Source organism: Parasteatoda tepidariorum, chromosome X1, assembly GCF_043381705.1.
Source record: "Parasteatoda tepidariorum isolate YZ-2023 chromosome X1, CAS_Ptep_4.0, whole genome shotgun sequence".
Taxonomy (NCBI): Eukaryota; Metazoa; Arthropoda; class Arachnida; order Araneae; family Theridiidae; genus Parasteatoda; species Parasteatoda tepidariorum.
The window spans coordinates 72,423,473-72,447,732 of NC_092214.1; the positions used below are offsets into that span (position 1 = coordinate 72,423,473).

Sequence of the window (24,260 nt, forward strand, 5' to 3'; positions counted from 1 at the left end):
TTCCTTTTTATTCTATTATTTTTGCTTATTTCTTTTCCTTTCAAAATTATAGCTCTTGAATCACATCAAGAAATTTAAAATTCAACCTAAAATTCCAAATGAATCTTAAAACCATCCTAAATGGTCGCATAACATTTGAGTAAAAAAAATGTTTTGAAAACTTTGATGTTAAAAATAAAATAATGAAATATACACAATGAAATTTTTTGATATTTTGGAAAAGAATCCAAAATGTTAAACTGAAAGCAATAGCTAATAGGCTATAGTACGCCTATTAGCTACTAAAGCCTATTAGTCACTAGTAGCCTATTTTTTCTCCGTTTAATACTATGTGTTTCCATAATAATACTATGTTTAATACTTTAGTCTCTGTTTAATGCTACGTGTTAGTTAATTAATGAAAAATCAAACAAGAATGAAAAAAATAAATTAAAAATATGCATACAATGAAGCCTATTAAGGAACATAATACAAGTTAATAAGTGTTTATTACCTGAATTAGTTAATATTTTCTAACTAATTTGAAATGAATAACAAAAATACTAATAAAACTGTAAAATACTTTAAACAACGCATGAAAGCAAACTCTTTAAAATGTGAAATGTAATGATATTTTAACTAGTATTAAACGGAATTAACCAATTAAATTATATTTCTAGCTATTTATTCCTTTTTGGATGAATTTTTTTTTACCATGATTCCGTCAACACTACACACTCGAGCTCTGAAAAAACGAAAAAAAAAACACTAAATATCTAGCTTTTCGAATATTCCAAGAAGGTCCTTTTGTTGAGTTATGCTGAAAAACAATCCGCGATAAAAACTCTATCAAATTTTACACCTCTCGTAACGTAAATACACATTTCTCAAAACATTTGCGTAAAAACTATATATATATAATTATTGAACTTAAGACACATCTTTCCTCGCCATCTTAGATTTTCGTTTTTTTTTTTTTTTTTTTTTTTTTTTTTTTTTTTTTTTTTTTTTTTTTTTTTTTTTTNTTTTTTTTTTTTTTTTTTTAAAATGTTTTTTTTTTCTTTTTTTTTTTCCTTAACAAATTTTTGACGATAGACAATCATCATTCGACTGCCCTATACCTTTTTTAAAAAAAAGGTTGAAGAAGATGGTAACGATTTTTTATGTTAAGAGAAATCGTGATTAATAACTCATAAAACTTAAATATTTTTTAAAAAATATAAATCAATAAAAATATGCAATTACCAAACTTTTGGATGGGAACTGTACTCTTGACTTTTTTTTAAGCCTATTTTTTTTATTGTTTAAGCTGATGAAACAAAAATTTTCATGAGGTGGAAAAATTGTTTTAGCGTTAATTACGCAAGAACAAATACTTATCAAAAATCTAAAAAAAGCACAAATCTGTAATACTAAACTACCTTTTGAAGTACATAGTTGAAGAATTTAATTTTGTTCGAAAAAAAATCATTCGAAAATCTAAAATACAGAGAGCAATATTTCCCAAATTCTAATTAGGTTAAAGCCTTTTATTTTATATATTTTGGAGGCTACTCCAAAGTTGAGTAAATATTCAAATTTGTAAAAATAAAATGAAGATAAAGAAAAGCATATTCAGAATTTTTGACAGTTGCCGAGAGGAAAGAGACCTTATATCTATTTCATTTATATGCAGTGACAAGTTGAAACACAAATTAAAGATGAACATTTATTGTTAAAATTATATGAATATCTTAGGAGGAGTGTTAAATTAGCACTATTATTTAATAGATTCAGTAGAATAGCGCATAAGTTAGTAAGTAAAATTTAAAAAAAAATTAATTTCTAAAAATAAAACAAATATTTTAATCACGAAACACGTCGTTAAATAAAATTTTAATTTAAGAATAGTAATTCAAAAGAATTTTTTTTTGAAAATTAATTATTCATCTATTAAAAAATAAATTTAGAAAATTACTCTTAAATTTTAAAAAATAAAATTAGAAAACGTAGTTAAATTGTTAATAATTACCTGAAAGAAAATCACTATTTAAAATGTTTGACTAAGCTTGAAACCTGCTTAATGTCAACTTTACCCAATACGACTGTTTAACCACAATGGCTGTTAACTATTCGACAGAACTTTTTTAAACATTCCAGTGCAATCGCTACTGCCTATGCTACATATCTCAAGCGTGCAAAATACTTTAAAATACTTCATAGAGCAGCAGAATCTTAAGAAAATCGAAAAACCTCTTTGCTTAACCACACTTTAACTGCACCTTCAAGTAATCTACAGTTGCATTAATAGTGTCAACTACATCATTATACCTTAACAAAATTTTTGCATCCATAGTTCCTCATTCTTGAGTAAAATCATAATATAATATAGAAATAATACACTTTTACACTAAACTTCAACTAAGAAAAAATGTAAACATCGAAAATTTCTTCAGATTCTATAGAATCCAATGTCAAATAACGCTATTTATTTTAAACTAGGTGAAACAAAAATATTAAAAGAATGTTTGAAATGGCAGAAAAGGAAATTTATCCATAAGTTTCATTGAAATTTAATATCTAAAATATGAAAATATTTTCCGACCCAATCATATTGAGCAAGCTTGTTTTCCGTTATAACTACCTTTAACGTGTCCTCTGTTTTCAGATATCATTATTTTTACAATTGTTATGATTACATATTTTTATCCATCCCATGATTAATGAAACCTCTCAAATTTATAAATAGGACAGTCCTCTCAAATATTAATATTTGCTTCGAAAGACAAAGTTCAGGCTTTGAAAGTTTTTTAAATAGTTATAAGGTCTAAAATACTATAAAAACTTATGAGATAAGATTATATAAAGATTTTAAAAGAATGATCCAAAAACAGTTTTGAAGTTTAGAATACATATAAATATTCTAAGCTTCGAAGCATTAAAAATTCTTCCTATTACTAATATTTCAGTAACAAGATTAATATTAATATATTATAGGATTAATATTTATATATTAGATAATTATTAATATATATATGAATTGCATTATTTATATATATATGTATATATATAAGTAATAATATGAAATAAGTCTAACCTAAAGTATTGAAGAAATAATTATTTAAAAAAAGAAAAATTTATTTTAACTTAAATACACTATTTAAAAAAAATTCCTTCATTTAATATTTTTTTAAAAATTATTATACAAAATTTTTGGTGCATTATTTATTTACAACTATATTTTTAAACAATTCCGCTTATAGATGTCATAATATCATTTCATTTTTACTAAAACGTTACTTAGATTTTGAATCGACTTTGATTAAAAATGATAAATTTGAAATAAAATCACCCCCTCCCCCAAATAAAAATGAATAAACGAAAGGTAATTTTAGAGGTAATAACGTTCTTAACAAATATGAATCCGGAATCACTCGATCTGCTGATAGAGAAGAAATAGAGAAACAACTATAGAATATTAAGAATAACAACTTTTGCGAGTACTTCGGGAGAAAGTGGATGAAAAATCCCTCACCTCTCTGAGCAACTGTTGTCAGTAGCAGGATAGAGAACACCAACCACCGCATCTTGTCGTGAACAGATCAGTAGTGTTCAAAAAAGTTAGTTCACCATGATAACCACCAATCCAGAAGACGGAGGACAGTGAACCGGATCACCGCTCTACGAGGAAGCTTCACCACTTTGGCCTACTTCTTCCTTCGAAGGAGTTCTTGCGAAAACTCTAAAAACTATTTATGATTCAATAATTAAGTATTGCTATTATTGATTGAATTATTTAAAATATTCCAAAAATGAAAAATTTACGAATTATGTTGCTTTAAAATAACCCAAAAGGGACTTTTAACATTATTAAAAGAAGGAGATAGAGATTGCGAAAAATCTTTCAAATTTTGCAAAAGGAAATTTATAAATAACATGTCTTCTGAATCTTCTATTTTCATTTTTTGTTTACATATTAAGTACAATAGGTAAAATAGAAAAGTTTCCCCCAATCTAGCTAAAATTTCATTTCTAAGCGATGTATGAAAAAAAAATCTTTTTTCTCCTCTTTTGAAACAATTACGAGGTTATTTTAAAATTATTATTTTCACATCAAATATGTCGTCAATTCGAACAAAAAGTAGCGTTCGCTGCAAACGATTTCTCTACTTTATATATATTTTTCCTTCATATGTCTTTGATTTTCTTCCAAATTTTGCATAACTCACAAACTTTCATTTTAAAATAGATTTACACAAAAACTACCGTTATATGCTATATTTCATATTTAAAAAAAAAATCAAAAATAATAATGATGTCTTAAAGTTTAGAAAATAAATCAGCAAATGATTAGAGACTCATTTTCAAAATCGTTTTTTTATTTTCTACTCATATTAAATTAAACTAACTTTGAATAAAACTTAAAGTCGTTAATATTCAGTGAATAATCAGTATATTGTATGTTTCCTTCCGACCGAATTCATATCCGAAGGGGATGATAGATAAAAGGGGAAACTCATTTATGTTATCAATGATCTGCTCAGTTTTCACAAAACTGATTTTGATTATTTATTCTACAAGGCAAAATTCATCGTATACATGACCGTCAATTGATTAGAATTTGAGAAAAATAACACACAGTATTTTAGATTTTCTATTGATTTTTTTTTCTGGCAAAATTATACCAATACAATTGTAATTAGATTGTAATACAATTGTAATAATACAATTGTAATAATACAATTGTAATAAATGTAATTAGAATTATTAGAAATGTAGTTATAGTATTATTAATTTGTGTATTTTTAGATTTTTGAGTATTTCTGTTTTTCTGTAATTTACGTTAAGATAATTTTCCATATCATCTAAATCAGTTTTCCTCAGAAAAATAATAAAAGCAATTTTTTTCTTAAAAGAGTATAAAAATAAGCGGATTTATAACATAAATTATCTATCCTAAATTGCAAACCGCTTCATTTTATTGTTCTCCATTTTTTATTAAAAGTCCATAGTAGTTCTAAAAGTTATCAAGCGCTGTTTAAAAATATTTTTTCTACTTTTTTTAAAATGGAATAGAGCTGTCAAAAAATTCTCAATCATCAGAAATAAAAGTTTAAAAAAAAGCACCATATTATAAAACTTGTTTATGCAAAATATATTTCTTTTGGACTTTACATTATTTTTTATTATTTAGTTTAATATCGATAAAAAGTTTGAATTGCAAAGAATTTCGATTTTTGCATAATATTGGAACATGTAATTTTAAATGACGAAAAATTCAACTTTGAAATTAATCGGTCGAATAGTTCTGGAGTAATGAAAATTTAAAATTCCGACTTCTTTTAAGTATTATTACTATTAAGTATTATTACATTATTACAATTAAGTATTATCTATTCAGTATTATTACTGTTACACACAACTATTTGGTTAGATTTAATTCAAATTTCAAATTTCGTCATTTAAAATAAAAGTGTTTTTAATGTCGTAAAAATCTGTATAGCATACAATATTCAAAACTTTTTCAATCCTTACTAAATTAAATATTTTATAAAAATAACTAATCCCAAAAAAATTATATTTTGTATGAATTTGTATTGTATATATATATATAATCTAATAAAATTTGAGAAGTCGAATGATATCGATTTTTTTTTTCAAAACAAACATCATCGAAAATTAAAATTTTAAACTAAAATGCTTGGCAATGAAGCTAACTTACTGAATAAATTAATATAATAGGCTAGGAATAGTATCAGACTCATACTATAACTGGATTCACGGCCTTATCGCACGAAACTACGAGATAATCGGCCCTCGATACAATGTCTGAAGAGACACTAAATATTTGCGATTGATGTTTATTTTAAACAGTATTATCAATATTTCATCTGTATACTTCTACGTTTGGTAAAACATCATTAGTTTGATTTATAATTACTTACTTAATAGAACAAAAGTCTTTCAGTTTCTAGTATATGCATTTGAATAATATAAGAATTCGTTGTTTTTACATATTTTCAGAAACTATTATTAGTATTCTATACAAGATTCATAATTTAGATTTTTTTCCTTTTTTGCAGACAGCGGTGATATTTTTTTAAATATTTAATATCCGTAGATAAACAGCCGACCCAATTTTGGGTTTACGACTGATAATGTTCAACTCCGTAGCCTTGTAATTTTGAACCAATCCAGAAGACTAGGAAACTCNGTGTGCAGGTCGTCGGGTTACCAAAGCAGATGATCGAAATTACGATGGCATGTCTTTGGATCATCCTCAGGGATGTTTCCCAAACCGTCGCCAATAGCCCATTGCGCATCACTACTGCGATGTAAATAAAGTACTTACGTACCTACCTGAATATCTGTCGCCGTCGTCACATTTTCTCAATGTGCACTTAACACTTACAATACTCGCCACATGAGGGCGTTACTGAATAAGCGCTTACGGTTTGGTACAGACATGAGCCGATTACTACATAGTACATCACTGAATGTGGTTTAAATAAAAATAAAAAATTATCACAGTAAATTTTTTCGTTGTCCAATATTTGAATTGTTCAAATTAAAAAACTAACTTGAAAACCGTTTAATTTTCTAAAATTTTATAAAAAAACATGATTTTAAGTTTAATTATTATATAAAATTTAGGTACTTAACCTCATTTTATAAAACGTGTTACTTTAGTTTATAGCTTCGTTTTTGATATAATTAGAGATACTTTGGAAATAATAATATTATAAGATGTAATCCTCTTTACTAGGTGCTTGAATAAAATTAACTAGAAAAATCACTGGTAAGAAATGTGAAATAAGGCAAAATGTGAAATAAAAATGTCTACTATATAATAATATAACAATGTCATGTCTACCATATGAATATATCAAGAACTTAGAAATGTGGCTTTTTTTTTGAGAATATATATATATATATATATATGTAACATAAAAAGCTTCAATTAATCTTTTTATGTTAGTTTCTTTGCTATAAAACTTCATCCTAATTATTATTCTAATCGAAATACTTTCTCACACTTTTAAAAGCCACATCCTGTTCTTAAACCTATTTTTGGCTCAAGTATGCATTTAGTTAAAAGCATGACATTTTTCCCTTTGCTCTCTGTGGGAAACGCTCGACCTATTTCATAAACCAATAGTAATTTCTAAGATTTCCCTCCTTCCCTAAATTAAGACATTTTACGGATTTTACTTTGCAAGATTTTCCCTAACATATAACCAAGGAACACAACTTTTCGTACACACTTTCATGACTGCTCTGTCTAATAATTAATAAATAAATTTTGTACCCTCCTTCCCGGCATAAATCCTGCTTTAATCCTTCCACTCGGCAACGACGTTATAAGTCGCCAGGATTAAAAGGTTGGGAAGGGGGTATGGTACATTTCAGATATGTAATATCGTTTTGAAATTAAATCAATCGGATGAGGGTACATCAAAAATATGGAATATCTCATTCATATGGACAGTTGAAAAGTTATTAGTCAAATTCTTCTGCAACTCATGGCAATTAATAATTCATCTAGTATCTTCTACAAAAAATAAATGCTTCAATCATCACACTTTTTGTTTATATAAATGATACCTTTTTTTTTTTTTTTTTTTTAAATAACGGTAGGCACTGAACTTTCGCTTTTCGCCTTAGAAGATGCCGAAAGTGTTGCTCACTTATCGTTACCCAGTGGGCACCTGTGAACCAAAGTCACGGAGGCGAACGACATTACCCACGCCACACTGCCACAAATACCCGTTCATAGGGTGGGCCACATTCATACATCAGAAGACAACAGAGAGAGAGAGAAACATCCATGCCCAGACCGGGATTCAAACCCGCAGCCATTGGCTTCGCAGTCAGGCACGCTAACCACTCGGCCGCCTGGCCGGCATAAATGATACCTACGGCCAGTGGAACTTGTCTTAAAAATCATCGACTTTCCGTTTGAGTATGCTGCATGTTATGTCTACGTTCTGAAGGCGATGAATGCAATACTACTAGAAAACTGAGCTTCAATTTCTTTCCTTGGAGTAAAAAGAAAAACTGCATCGAACTCCTGATAATTAAAATGTTTTTATTGAAATCCCTTTCCTTTACANGCATGTTATGTCTACGTTCTGAAGGCGATGAATACAATACTACTAGATAGCTGAGCTTCAATTTCTTTCCTTGGAGTAAAAAGAAAAACTGCATCGAACTCCTGATAATTAAAATGTTTTTATTGAAATCCCTTTCCTTTACAAGTGACTTACAGAAAGTTTAGTTATGCCTCTGCCACTGCTGCTCTGAATTTTATCGTTCTCATCTCGCCTCAATTAAGGAGAAATATGATTCCTCTTAACGAAGAAACAAATTTTTTCCTTAGCAGCTTTCGCCTTTGCTTTTGGAATTGTGTTCATGGAATTTCAACGCAGTTTCATCTCTGATGATGCAGTTTTCAAAATATCTTCTTGGACTAATTCGAACTTTTTCACGTATCCTGTTTGTTAATTTTTTTTACAATTCTCATAAAACAATTTCTGGAATTTTTATTGATTAATAAATAATAAAAAAAGCACTCATGTAAATAACAAAAATCATAGATTATGATTTTAAATTTTTTTCTCTCTCATACTTGATGTTTCAATTGAAGCAATTATTTTTTATACATTGATCGTATTTACTGTTGAAATTTTTTTTTCTTGAGAAATTTTTATTTTCAGTGAATTAATTGTTTTTTTTTAATTTTTTATTTCATTTAAACGATTTAAAACTCCTCATGCACCACAAAGTATAGCATGAGGCTTACAGTTGTAAGAAGAAAACAAAAAGAAGAAAAATTTACAAATTTACATTAAAAACAAAATTCCGCAAGGCCGCAAGATTGTTTTGATTGGCATAAAAAATGTTTCAAGAAATTATTTTCATATTTTTTTTTGTGTGTTATAGTTTCTATGATTTATTAATGAGTTGAATTTATATTTTTGTTTCACTATAGTGCTTAGAGTTAAGATAAAAATGCCATTAAAATATTCTTATTTTGTATGCAATTGCGTTGTGGTAGAAATTATAAATTAAACCAAGATATGTTAAAACTAATACAAATAATTTGGAAAATTAATAAAATATTTGTTTTTAGAATTTGAATTGATGAACAACCAAAAATTAATACTTGAGTTCAACGTTGGTAATTAGTTCATAACTCAGTTCTAGCTCAGACATTTCATAAACATGCAAAGTTTCTTATTGCGAAGAATCAATTCTAACATAGAGATAGTGACCAACAATGTATAGTATCCGGATACACTCAAAATGCTTTCAAAACAAAATAAAAGCATTAAAAATGACAAATAACCTGATTGTGACTAATAAAACTATCTATTTAGAGTCAACACAAATAGTACTTTAAATATGATCCCAACAAATATTTTCGATAAATTATATGTCCAAAAAGAAAAGAAAAAGATATAAATGAAAAGAAACATAAGGTAATTTGCAAATTAACCAAACTTGCACTCCAGATTAAAAATAAGGAAAATGGCTAGTCAGTCAAATTTTAAAAACTGATTTCCCTTAATACCATATTAAATTTGAAAGCTTGTTTTGGATTTCACCTAGTGATAAATTGTGCTAAACGGGTTGTAATGTAAAGTCTGAGAAGATTGATCACCTTTTCCGATTAAAAAACCAATTTGTCCTTACACATTTTTCCTGAAATCCGGGTTAATAATTGCCATAAAAATACCAAGAAAGAAAATAAAAGTAAAAAAAAAATAATATAAGAAAGAAAATTTTGGACATAAAATAAATAAATGAGAATTGACAAGAATGTAAACAAAGTAAATTTAAAGAAAAATAAGACAAAAAATAGACTGAAAAATAAAGATTTAAATAGCAAATCTGAAAATAGTCTTGAATCTTCAAATATTCTTGAGACTAAATGTGACAATGGTGCGTAACATTGTCAAAATTATGTTGACAGAATTGTGCAAATCCAAGATAATAAATAAATTCCTAACTTCAGCAAATTTTCAAATATTTTGCTATTAAGGTGACAAATATGTAAGGTAAATAATAAATAAAGTGAAATGAAGTCAATACTGAAGTCTTGGACTTCAGAGTAACAACCACTGTGTCATTTTTATTTTATTTTGTTTTCTAACAAGGTAAACAAGACTCAATTCTAATTTCAGATTGAAATTTTTCCTGTAAAACTGTTTTTTGTATTTCATGTTTTACATTTTAACTTTCACATTTTGAAAAATGTTTCGAAATTTTTTCCCCCTTGATTGAAGGATTTATTTAAAGTGTGTGATTATGAGGAATAATATGGTGAAAAAACTTTGTTGTGATTTTCAAACAAAAGACTTGGAACTGAAAAAACTGAAGTCACAAAAACTATTAAAAATGAAAATCAAACTTTTAAGTTTGCTGGTAGCGCTACTACAATTCTTTTTATTCCTCAAACAGTTTAATTATGTTATTGTTTTTAACATGTGTACAAATGTACATTTTTTATAAGTCATATTACCTTTATATCTTGTTAAAATTGCAAATTTGATTCTTTTTATTTCAATTGTACTTCCACCATGGGGAAGATTTTGCAGATAGATAATTTTTAAAATTTTGGATTGTAATTAAACATTTTTGGCGAGGGAGGATGTAACATAAAAAGCTTCAATTAATCTTTTTATGTTATCCTAATTAATTATTCTAATCGAAATACTTTCTCACACTTTTAAAAGCCACATCCTGCTCTTAAATCTATTTTTGGCTCAAGCATGCATTTAATTAAAAGCAGGACATTTTTCCCTTTGCTCTCTGTGGGAAACGCTCGGCCTATTTCATAAACCAATAATTACTATTGGTTTATGAAATAGACCAATCTAACTCTAAGATTAATAGACCAATCTACTTCTAAGATTTCCCTCTTTCCCTAAATTAAGACATTTTGCGGATTTCACTTTGCAAGATTTTCCCTAACATATAACCAAGGAACACAACTTTTCATGCACACTTTCATGACTGCTTTGTCTAATAATTAATAAATAGATTTTGCACCCTCCCTCCCAGCCTAAGACCTGTTTTAATCCTTCCACTCGGCAACGACGTTATATATATATACAGTAGGGAACCGATTATCCGGAACGATCGGGACCATCGCTATTCCGGATAACTGATTTTTCCGGTTTTCTGAATCACTACAAAAAACCGTTTTTTTATTGTTAAACCCAACTAAAAAATAAAAATATTTGGAAATAATCTTAAAAAGAAGAAAAAACGAATAGTAATACACTAATGATTATTTCCGAAATGATGGTAAGGTAAGCATCTTTCAAAAAAGAAATAAAATCCTATGAGGAAAAAAAAAAATTTTTTTAAATAGCGGGAAAATTTATCGAATTTTGTTCCGGTTTTTTGATTTTCCGGTTTTCTGATTTCCGGATAACTGGTTCTGTACTGTATATATATCCAGCAAAAACTGCATTATTTTAATAGTTAAATGTAGTGGCTACAAACCATTTTCGAAATGTAATGATTACTTCACCACTTTAAGGAACCGAACTTTGCTGTAGAAATTAATTTACATAGTATGTTTAAAACAGTTTTGAATTAAAAAATTGGCTTATATTAAACATGAGGAATTATTTAGAAATATTTATTCATGTTTGCATGAGCGAGTTTGTTATTCTAAAACATTTTCGTCATTTCATTCAATTCGTTCATTTAATCTTCAACTTTTCTCGACAACGAATATTTAATTTAAGAAATACTAGGAAATTATCAAATTCTTTTCTTTAAATATTTAATGCTCTTTTATTTTCTCTAAGAAATGAAGTACATCCTTCCTTTGAAATGTCTCACGAGTGTACAATCGCAAGTGCGACCAAAGTGATCGTTTAATTATTAGTTTTACGTGATTCTAAATTATGTAATTCCTGTTAACTCATAGTCACAAGAGCATTTGAAATTACATCTATCGATGGTCCAGCGGAGATTTGTACAGATCAAATTCGAAACATTACTTGCGTTTAAAACCTTTTTCCTTTCTAAACTATATATATATATAGCAAAACATTCTATTTCATTTGCTAAATCCGGAATTTCGTTAAATGCAAGCTTGCTTGGTGGGTTCTACTGTATTATGTTAAATGAATAAAAGTAATAAAATGTCTGTCTTAATAAACCATATGAATCAGCTAACAATTTATGTAAACTGAAAAAAAAATTGTTTCATGTCAAAAGTGAAAGGTACTAGTTAGGCTGTGGTGTGTCGATGTTTTAGAAAGCTTGCAATTCTTTAACATTCACGGAGCCAGAAAATTTAAGTGTATTCTGGCTGTTTTTATCCTAAGTTTAAGGTGTGGGCATAACTCAACAATGGTTACATACAATGAAGCACTGAAGACAGTTTCTGCTTTTTCAACAAACTCTGTAGATGCAAAATTTGGTTTTTTGTTTTTTTCTCAGCCCTTGCACTGTTATTTCCCCCTTCTTCAGTAAGTGGTGAACACTTACACTTTAGTAAATTGTTTTATGCATGAAATTCTCAAGTTCTCAGTTACCCTCTACATTTTACCAAAGATACTGTTCCCATGTTCCAGATCACTTCCTTCATTTGAAATGAAATAATACCGGCAAGTATCGCTCATTTAGTGAAACAATGACGTAACTGCAAAATCAAGTTTCGTCATTATTTCACCAAATGAGCGATAATTAATAAGATCTATCTTTTATAATTCAATATCGCTCACTTGGTGAAACAACTGCGTAACTTGATTTTGCAGTTACGTCATTGTTTCACCAAATGAGTGATATGAACTTGGAAATTACTTGGAATTCTATCATGAAAACTCTTCAATAATAACTGGGATGTATATTAAAGATATTTTAATTTTTTGCATAAAAATGTTTTTTGGGAGCAACTGCACAACTTATTTGCCAAAGAAGAATTTTTAAAAAAAAAATTATATTTTGAAAGTTAAAAGTCAAACAAAGCTGCTCAAACTTTTGTAAAAGGTATAAAAGAAGGAAAGTTCAGGGCCTGATCTCGAACTGCGGGAGTCATAGGCACAAAACAGTCAGGGCCCCCCCCAAATTTTATATGTTGTTTTATTATGAAGTGCTTTTAAAATATTTATAATATAAGTAAATTACGATATATTAATAAATTTGAACTTACATTTATTTATATATTTGTTAACAGATTACTCTAATAGACAATTCTTAAGGAAAAACATATAAAGAGAAATTATTTGTAACACTTAGGGGCCCCCCAAAAAAGTGGGAACCTGAGGCTTGGACCTCTTAAGTCTTATGATAAATCAAGCACTAGGAAAGTTGACATTAAATGTCGGTTTTTTTTCCCAGATCATTTAAAAATCAAAGAAGATACGTGAGTTCACAATTACCCGCAATAACTGCAGTCATAACAACAGTTTGAAAAATTAATCAAATGCTATGTCTAGCTTCATAAGAGTGCAGTTTAAGCTATGTATATTCTTTAGACTTTAATTTCAAGATTATAAACATATTTTGATCTATGTCAATCTTTTCAACAACGCATTTGAAACTATGCCGGTTTTCTTAAATACACATTGACACATTTTGATCTTTATTCATTTGATCTTTTCAAAAGCACTTTTTAAGCTACGTTCATTTTCTTAAAGACGCATTTTAATAATTTTTAAATGCTCATTTTGAGCTTTGTCCATTTTCTTAAACATATATTTCATTTTTTAACCAATTTTTCAAAAGCCCATTTTCTTAGCATGCATTTTGATCTTGATTCTGTTTTTTAAACGATCATTTCAAGCTACGTTCATTTTCTTAGACACGCATCTTGAACTGAATTAAAATTAAAAAGCAGGGGATTATTTTCAAAATAACTATAAACTTTATCTTATGGAACTTAATACTTTATTACTGAGGATAAGATAAAAACTAACCAAAATAAAAAGTACTCCAATGTTATTGAAGTTAAAGCAAATTTAGATAAAATAAAAACCAATAATTTTACTATAGTATTTAATCTCAAGTGGAGCATGAGATGTTCCATTTATTATTAAAGGTGTTTAATTAATTATTTTAAAATATTTATTAAATTATTTTAAAATTTTTATTTAATTATTTTAAAATTTTTATTTATTTATTTTAATTAAAAGGCAAAAAGTTTTTGGAATCTGTAAGATAAGAACTACAGTAATTGACTTTATTTTTGCGAAACAACTTTTTATCTCTTTGTAACAGTATTCAGTTTTCAAAAATTTATAACATCGATTTAAATCATTATTACTTTTTTCTGATTCGGTAAAAGGTTTTATAGTTATTTCAATTTAATTTCAAAGCAGTTTCTTTGTTTAAAAACATTAAACTTACTATAAACTTCCTTTCAATGGAAGTTTTACATCACTTATGAGTTATAAAAATCAAGATTAAACTGCAATTTTTGGTATTTTTATTATTATACTTAGGATATATCAATAGTAAAAAGAATTTTATTGAATTAGATAAAATTTAAGTAAAATTATTATTATTTTTTTAAATTTATATTATTTTGCATTATACTTAATGATAAAATCCTCTTTCATAATTTTTTATTCAAAAGCAGTTTTATAAGCCGAATTGCCTATACCGTGTTTATAGTTTTAAATTAAATTAACAAAATTTGTTTTAGTCACGCAATAACTTGCACGCAAAAATTGCTGATTATCTTGCGGAATACAAAAGCAATAATGGCAATAATCAAATAACATTATTAATTTCAATAGCTTAAATCCAAGATATTTTAAATGTTTATCGAGTAGATAGTAAAATCTGAAAAATGAGCATCTATTCTATTTTCTTTACTTATTTTTAGTTTTAAATGATGGGAAATTTGAACGCCAAACCGTCCGAACTTTATCATATTGTGTGTCAAACAATTTGCTGTTAATACAACTTCGGACTCAATTCACAAATATATTTTTTAACACTATAGATTTAAAAAATATCCATATTTACTTTTTCCATATAACCCTTTTTCTTTTTTTAAAAAAGTTTAGATGACTTTTTGTAAAATTATGCAAGAAAATGTAACAAAATCACAATTTTCTCAACTTGTTCAAAACATTTAAAATACTAAAGAAAACTTCAGAGTAGTGTTTCCAAGAAGTATTAAATTTAGCAATCTTAAGAATATCTAATAGAAAAATTAAACAAGTATAAATTTAGAATCACTAAATCAAATATCCTAGATTATAAACTTTGAACATCACAAAACACACGAAACTCAAATCTCAATTCTAAATTATTCTAAATGACTTAACTTAATTATTACCCATTGACTCAAAATTTTATAAATAATTGAGATAAATAAATTTTAGAGTCAAGAGGCAATAAACATAACTTTACAATCGGTTTTTTAATTGTACCATTAACAGTTTTTAAAGATGCAACAGTATCTTATCGTCATTACCTGGAAATGTCTCAATAACTCTTCCTAAGCTCCATTTTAGTGGTGGTAAATTGTCATTTTTTATAATCACTAAATCAGCTACCTTTATGTTTTGTCGACTGGCATACCATTTTAAACTATTTTGCAGCAGGGATAGATAGATATTCGGATTTCCACCGATGTCAAAATGTTTGTATCAGTTTTTGTAATAAATTCCATCTAGATAGCCTGTTGTCAGGAAGAGATGTATAATTCCTCTCTGGCACTAATGTTAAGGATTGTCCTGTTAGACAATGCCCAGTTGTCAAAGGAGCTAAATCGTTGGAATCACTTGAAATCGGTGTAAATCCGAATATCTATCCGGGCAGCAAAATCGTCCAAAATGGTATGCCAGGCAAGGGCGCCGGCAGAATAATACAAAAGGGGGTGCAACCCTCTAACAAACTACCCCCCCCCCTCCAAAAAAAATTACAAATATTCTGTTATTTTACTTTGTTTTGTTATTATATATACTTTCATCTGTTAATTTTTCTCAAGATAGATTTCTTCATTGTTAACAAGTAAGAAAAAAAAAAAGAATTAAAAAAAGTAAATAAGAATTAAGAAAAGAAAGAAAAATAAGAATTAAAAAAAGTAAGAATTTCTTGTACTTGCAAATTTTACCACGAGAAACTGTATTGATGGCGCTGGCATAGCTACTGATTTTGAAACACAAATAACTACAAACAGTAATTTCGTATACTAACGTGTTTGTGTACACTTAACATTAGTATTGTGCTATTTTCACGAAAGCAGAACACAATTGCGAAGAATTAGGCATTGAAATGAATCGACCGCTAGTGGCATCTAGACAAGTTCATAGATCGAATGTGCCTTCTGAAAATGCAGAAGAATTTTTCAGGACGTCAATCTTTATTCGGACTCCCTTATGCACTATCTACCAATAAGTATTTGGACGCGTGTGATTGAAAAGAAAAACAAACTTTATTCATAATCAATAGTTGGCAGAGGAATTACAGCGTGAACCCCCCGGGGCATACTTTCCACAAGTCCTTGTGTGACGGCTAGTGGTATTTTCTTCCACTCGGCTTGAAGAAGACATGTAAGTTCCTTCATCTATTTTGAACGGGAAGTACACCCCTTAATTCGGCCATCCATTTCGTCCTAGAGGTTCTCGATAGGGTTCAGGTCTGGGCTCTGGGCGGGCCAGTTCATTCGATTAACCCCACTGGCGCCATACCAAGCCTTGGTGACCCTCGCATCATGACAGCTGGCATTGCGTCTTGGAAGTAACAGGGGTCCACCCCGCAAAACTGCCACAACGTAGAAAGCACATTGTCATCCAAAATAGTGCAGTAGGCATCGGCGTTGAGCTTACCATGAATGGGGACCAAGGGTCCCCAACCATACCAGGAGAAACAATCCATTTCAGGACCGGATATATAGTCATTTGCATAGATGCCCAAATACTTATTGGTAGATAGTGTATCTTCGTTGAAAGACCGTTTTTCTTCTACACAAAGAAAAGCATTTTCACTCTTACAGCTTCACTGGAATGCGATGAACAAACTGGACAAAGTGTCATATCTTGAAGTTTTAGAAGATATACTATGTATAAAGATCTGCTCTCAGAGAAAATTCTTATGAATCCCTCGAATACATCGATTTAGTTATTGATGCCACACCGTATTATCCAGCTGTAGCGGAGGCAATCAAAATTGGCCTAACTCTTCCAGCTACTACGTGCACTATTGAACAAACTTTTAGTACAATGTGACGCATCAAAACATGGAATCGGTCTACAATGTCTCACGAGAGATTAAGTAGTTTGTGCATGCTCAGTGTGCCTAAGAGAAGAATCAAAGATGACTCAGAATTCATTGAGAAAGTTATAAACAGATTTGGACAGCAAACAAGATTATTACAATTCTTCTTTGATTAAGCACATTTTTAACTGTTATGTATCAATAATTACTTAATTATTTGTTTTTGAATAAAAATGTTTTCAATAAAAAAATTTTATAACAAAATTGTTTTTCTGTATCTCTTTAATTGTTTAAAGAAAGCCAGGGGGTGTAAGTGCATCCCCTTGCACCCCCCTGCCGGCACCCTTGATACCAGGTAACAAAACATAAAGGTAGGTGATTTAGCGATTATAAAAAATGACAATTTACCACTCTAAAATGGAGCTTAGGAAGAGTTATTGTGACATTTCCAGGTACGATATGACGATAAGATACGAGTTGTATCTTGAAAAACTGTTAATGGTACAATTAAAAGACCAATTGTAAAGTTATATTTATTGCCTCTTGACTCTAAAATTTAGTTATCACAATTATTTCTAAAATTTCTAAGTTATTTAGAATTGAGTTTTGTGTGTCTTCTGATTTTCAAAGTTTATACTCGAAGATATTTGATTTTGAGATTCTAAAGTTATACTTGTTTAATTTTTTTTTATAAGATATTCTCAAGATTGCTAAATTTAATATTTCTTGGAACAGTGTTCTGAAGTGTTCCTTAGTATTTTAAACGTTTCGAACAAGTTTCGAAAATTGTGATTTCGTTCCATTTTCTTGCATAATTACATAATTAAATTTATTAATTGTTGAAGTTAGTTACTTCTAGGGCGGCGGTATGTTCAGCGGTAGATGAGGATTTTAACATTAACTTGTTAGAAGAAATCTTTTCTTATTTGTTGATTTGTAAGGCATGCTCTCTGAAACGCTTGCTAACTAGAATATTTTGTCTGCTTGTCAGTTGAATTAGCGATTTCGTATAGCGTGTTTACCTTAGAATTCAATAATCGAATTCTTCAAGGTCTTATTTTATTTTTATGACTTTAGCTTTTATACGAGCTTCAGGGCGCAAAGTTCCTTTTACCAGCTATTTTGGAAGTTCCAGTACGTGCTAGGTCTGTTTTTATTTTAGAGTTTTTAATAAATATTTTATGTTGGCAATTTAGTTTTATTTCATTATTCGATGGCATATACAAGGGCGCCGGCAGCGGGGTGCAAGGGGTGCACTTGCACCCCCCTGGCTTTTTTTTTAAAACAATTAAAGAGATACAAAAAAAATGTGTTATAAATTTTTTTTATTAAACATGTTTTTATGGAAAAACAAATAATTAAGTAATTATTGACACATAACAATTAAAAAATTGTTTAATCAAACAAGAATTGTAATCGTCTTGTTTGCTGTCCAAATCTGTTTTTAACTTTTTCAATGAATTCTGAGTCATCTTTGATTCTTTTCTTATGCACACTGAGCATTAACAAACNATATGTCTATAATTTTCCTTTGTTTTATCTTCATTTTGAACTATCTAATGAGTTCTGCTTACTTGCAGCTTATTCGCAATAAATGAAGCTTATTGTTTTTCTTAACTTCGTTAAATAGAGGTCGAGTGTATATATATATATATATATACAGCAAAAACTGCATTATTTTAGTAGTTAAATGTAGTGGCTACAAACCATTTTCGAAATGTAATGAATACTTCACCACTTTAAGGAATCGAACTTTGCTGTTTATGTTGGCAATTTAGTTTTATTTCATTATTCGATGGCACATATAAGTTTAATTCATGTTAGTATACATTCTGTTGGAGGCACCGGCTCGACGGACCAGAATGTGGGGGAAAACTAACATGAACCATCGAAAAATGAAATAGAACTAAATTGCCAAATTAAACTATTTATTAAAAACTATAAAATAAAAACTGACCTAGCACATACTGGAACTTCCAAAATAGCTGGGAAAAGACCCTGAAGCTGGCATAAAAGCTAAAGTCATGAAAATAAAATAAAACCTTGAAGAATTTGACGATTGAATTCTAAGTTATACACGCTATACGAAATCGCTAATCCAACTGACAAGCAGACAAAATATTGTAGTTAGCAAGAGTTTCAGAGCGTATGCGTTACAAAGCAACAAATAACAAATAAGAAAAGATTTCTTCTAACGAGTTATTATTAAATTATTCATATACGGCTGAACAAATTAAAACACGGTGTATGAAAATGACATTTTTTTAATTCCCTTATCTTAAAATTAAAAAAAAAAGAAAAAAAAATTCGAACAAATCTAAATTCTGTTTTTAAAAATTACATATTCAGAATGAACAATATAAATACAAAAAAAAAAAAAAAAAAAAAAAAAAAAACCCTGAAAGGAAGGTGCTATATGCAAGAATGAAAGTATAATTGGAAAAAAAAAGTAGAAGAAGAGAAAGTGATTTCTCCAGATAATTGTATTCAGAACAATACATTGTCTTGTAAGTAATGAAAAATAGCTTTGACAATGTGCTTGTTACACCACTGCCTAGGCTATAAATATATGTANAAAAAAAAAAAAAAAAAAAACGCCGGTTTTTATTTAAAGCTCCCACAAATTTACTGATATGAATTTTGATTATTATGTAAGTGTTACAAGACAAAGATAAAATTTCTGAAATCTACCAAACAGTTTGTCTTATAAGAAAATAATATTCAACATTTAGCTTCTGATCTTTTTCTTTTACATGTTTGCAATCTGCAATAACTTTTTTATTAACACAAAAAGTTATTTTAATAAACAGTATTAGTTTATTTATCAAAATTTTTTTTTTTTCCTTATTTAGTTCTTGATATTATGACTTGGTTAAAAAGTTTTCGACAATTGAATAAAGCATTAAATCACTCTCAATACTATAGATGGCGCCATCAATGAAATTCTGTAAGGTAAGTTTACTTTATGTAGGTCTAGAGGTGTACAACAGGTAAACTGATGTTTTTTATTCAATAGCGTTCGGGGATTTTGATCTTGTCTGTTGTTAATATTATTATTGTGAAAAATAGTTTGTTGTCACTTGATCGTAAGAGTATAGTACAGTGTATCTGTTTGTGATTTGTTTAATGTAGACAAGAAATTGAATGAGAATATCGGTTGCGTCATGAAACTGTGAGAAAAAAAGAAAAGAATATCGTAAGAATTTTTTTATTTTCATGCTCTTACTTTTTATTATTTGATAACATCAATTGTGTTTTAGTTTTCACATTTTAATAGATCATCGTGTTTTCAGTGAAATTTAACAAGTGACGTTGTTATTAAGTAACAATTAAACTACATGCTTAATTCCATGCGCATTGGAATGATTTCCTAACTTTTAACCACACTACCTGTTAGGCTTGTTGTGTTTTTGATAAAACTTGGAGCACGTGAATTTTCAGATTTTTATTTTATATCTGTGAGTTCTGCATAATGTTTAAATTTTTGCCGTTTTGTATACGATCATTTTTTAACTTATTAATATTTTCTAAATTATCCGTACCTTATTATTTTAAGTTTATGGAACCATTATATTTTTAAGAAATATACAATTACTTTAAATTAGTTAATATTGTTAGAATATCTGTTAGCTTGTTTAGTTTTTTTATTTGCTTTAGAATATGTGTTGTTGGTTTAGTTTTTTTTATTTGCTTTACTAATTACTAGTAAAATTTGAATTATTTCAATAAATTATTCTTTAATTTGGTATTTAATATTCTTTTGTTCCGCCCATATGTAAACATGTTTGTGGGAGTTGTGTAATTAATACGACTTCAAATAGCGTATCTCGATATCACATTTTTTCACTATTTTATATTTGTACTTTTTATAGCTTACAAGCTTTATTTTCATGTTATCTTTTGGAATTTTTTTTAGTGGAAAGTTGTTTTATTATTTATTTTGGAATTAAAGAGGTGCGGAAAGTTTCTAAAATATTTAAAAAAAATTTAATAATAAAATAAAAAAAATGTGATAATTAATTATACGAAGCTTATTTTTTTTATTTCCATGTTATTTTTTTTCCATTTAAATTTTAATCTAATAATTTAAATTACGATTTTAAACATTTGACGTTTTTCTTAAAATTCTAAAAATAATATTTTTTTTTCTTGTTTAAATAAATTGCCATGTCTTTATAGGTCATATTCTATAAAAGGTTTTTTTTTTGTTGTCCTTCCTGCTGTGAATTAATTATTTACTTAACTGTATAAAGTATATTTCTTAAGATGATCTAATTAAGATTTAATAAATTTGAAACATTGAATATATGATGGCTTTTCAATAATTCATTTTAAAGGATGAAAAACAAAATTATTCATTTAAATTTTTTAAGCAATGCTATGATTGATTTAACATCCCCACTGAGTTTCCACCTTAATTATTAAAAGATTATAAATTCATATCATAAAATAACCAACCGTAAACCATCAATATCAAAACAAAGAGAAAGTTGCCTTTTTATTATCTCTTCTCACATTCACGTGCAAATTGGCAGAAATGCTTAATTATATGCAGTTCTTTAATTTGGAAACATTTACTAAATTAGAAATAGTAATATGTAGTATTTTTTAATTTCTTTTTTATGTAAAATTGCTGCATGGAAATATTTGACAAGCTAGCAGAGGATGTTTGACCCAGGACAAACTTAATTTTTTACATATCATTAAAGTATTAAAATCAGTTCTTTCTTAGTGTTTGGTTTTTAAGGTCAAAAACTGGTTGAAACCCACAAAAACTTAAAAAAAGGACCCTAACAAAATCATTTTGCATATGGATATTTTTATATATATTTATATATATATAAAAGTTTTTTTTAAAGTTGACATTTGCAATTTTTTTTCTTTCCATTTTGTAAATCATAAAGTCTAACAACTTCATAAAATCCATGTTATAACATTATATTAATATACGAAAAGAATTGTTTTAAAAATATATTAAAATAAGAAAGGATTCTGAAGAAAAAAAACTGCACTTGTAATTTTACTTTTAAATTTAATTTCGTTTTCAGTGTAGTGTGTCATTTTGCATAGGTTGATGGTGGTAGCATACATTTTGCATAGGTTGATGATGGTAGCATACATTTTGCATAGGTTGATGATGGTAGCATACATTTTGCGTAGGTTGATGATGATATAGATAATTATTAAAATGTTTAATGTTGTTTATCTAATTTTTAGAATTTAAAGACTACTAACTTTTTTTAAAGCTTCCAGCAGATCTATAGTTAGCTGGTTTATATTTTTAAAGTGTATATTTATATGAAGTTAAAAGAAAAATGTGTTTTTTTTTTCTTTTTCGAAGACGTTTTCTTTTTAACATTTTCTAATAAGCCTTGCAGTTTTTGGGCTTATTGTTATGAGCACACTTACCTATAGATAATCGGAAAATTTTGACATTTTTTTTTAATTGCCAAGGAAAATACAACATTTTTATGATTTAATCTACAGAAAAAAAGTAAAGAAAACAGTGTAAGTGAAAAATCCGAAAATTACTAAGTTCGTTTTTAGTCAGTACATAAACTGCACTTGATGATATCAAAATCTGCTTTTTCCCTACTGCCTATGAGCTTTTATTCAACAAAGTTTAAAATAGAAAATAAAAAAGATAATAATAATTTGAGGACATAAAAAACTAAACGGTTTATTAAAAATTCCCTTCCTCCCAAAATGATTAGCTCGTGGCAAACTTGAGAATATATCATTAATTGCTCAATGAATCTCATTAATTTTAAGCCACTTGTTACAGCTATGTACTCGGTTATTGCAATGAACCGAGGGAAGTAAAGGCGCATTTAAAATTATTAAAAATAACAATGTAAAAATTAAAGCTAGTGATAGGGGCTCTTGAATAGAGTGCCGCGTTAATTCGTCGCGCACAATTCGTCGTGGGACAATTCATCACACGCAATTCGTCGGGTGACAGTTCATCATGGTGGAAATTCGTGGCACAAGGAATTCGCCGTGGGTACAATTCGTCGTGGCGGCAATTCATCGTGGGCACAATTCGTCGCGAGCTCAATTCGTCTTGGGCACGATTCGTCGCAGGCATAAGTTATTGCAGTTTCAATGAAATACGTCTATTTATAAAGACAAAGCTCTTGTATTGTCTATAAAAGCTAATAAGTAATTAATTTAATAATTATAATTATATTAATTTAATTTAAATTATATAATTTAAGTTATATCATTTAGATATATTAAGTATAATTAAAATATATTTAATTATATTAATTTTATTATTACATATTTTTAGTGTTTATTTTTTTCTTATTTCTAATTTATTTAATTTTAGCTTTCGTAGCGGAATTTTTTGAATTTAAAAAAAAAGTTACTAAATTTAGTTACTACCTAAGAAAATTTAAACACTTTTACATCTGACACTACGAGAGTTTCATCGTGGAAACTTGGACTTTTTAGGATGTTAAAACGCTATAAGTTTCAAACATGCAATATTTTAAATAAAATGAAAAACAGAATATTCTAAAATTTTTTATTTTTTTTTATCTTCAGCGGATTTTTATGCACTATGGTGTTATTTTTGATTCATGAGGCAAATTTTAAATTGAGCTAATTAAACGCTGCAGGTGATAGATAAATTTTGAAATCACAAGAAAACATACAGTAAAAGCTATAAGTATAACGAGTAAGGCATATTATGATAAGTCCACTATTACGACAAATTTCCTTATCACCTTTAAAATCACAGCATTTAGGAAATCGCTCATAGGCTGCAATAGTTACAACTCAAAAAATACGCGTTTTGGACTAAGAACAGGTGTAAATATGAAAATACACATTCTTTTCAGCAGCGATACTAGCACAATTCATAATTCAACTTGAAGGTAATCTTCGTTTAAGCAAACTAAAGCATTTCTTATGCATTTTCCTTAGCAATGAAAACTTTAAACCCACTTATCTCAAAACATGATTTTTTGAGTTGTGCTGCTATTGCAGCCCATGAGCGAAATAAAAATTGTATATTTATAACGAGTTAAAAATTACTTGGCATCCGCTTTTACGAATTAATTGTTATTGTAAAATTAGATACATCAAAATTACGCAGAAAA

At 28.1% G+C, this 24,260-nt stretch overlaps 2 protein-coding genes across 5 annotated transcripts in view; one reads left to right on the top strand and one right to left on the bottom strand.

Moving 5' to 3' along the window:
• Window positions 1-19,256, bottom strand: part of LOC107444165 (uncharacterized) — a 59,406-nt gene extending 40,150 nt beyond the window's left edge. The window contains exon 1 of one of the 2 annotated variants that reach the window (XM_043052238.2): window positions 19,112-19,256. Coding sequence is in view for 1 of the 2 variants with exons in the window: in XM_021147822.3 (XP_021003481.1) it covers window positions 3,494-3,545 (52 nt within the window). In the remaining variant the exon portion in view is untranslated. Of the gene's footprint in view, window positions 1-3,493; window positions 3,681-19,111 lie in introns of those variants that run through there. The other variant, XM_021147822.3, reaches the window with a different exon arrangement.
• Window positions 19,257-20,011: 755 nt separating this feature from the next.
• Window positions 20,012-24,260, top strand: part of LOC107445331 (KN motif and ankyrin repeat domain-containing protein 2) — a 76,292-nt gene continuing 72,043 nt past the window's right edge. Inside the window, exon 1 of one of the 3 annotated variants that reach the window (XM_043052240.2) lies at window positions 20,012-20,106. The gene's annotated coding sequence lies outside the window, so the exon portion shown is untranslated. Of the gene's footprint in view, window positions 20,351-20,480; window positions 20,613-24,260 lie in introns of those variants that run through there. The other 2 variants (XM_016059693.4, XM_016059695.3) reach the window with 2 other exon arrangements.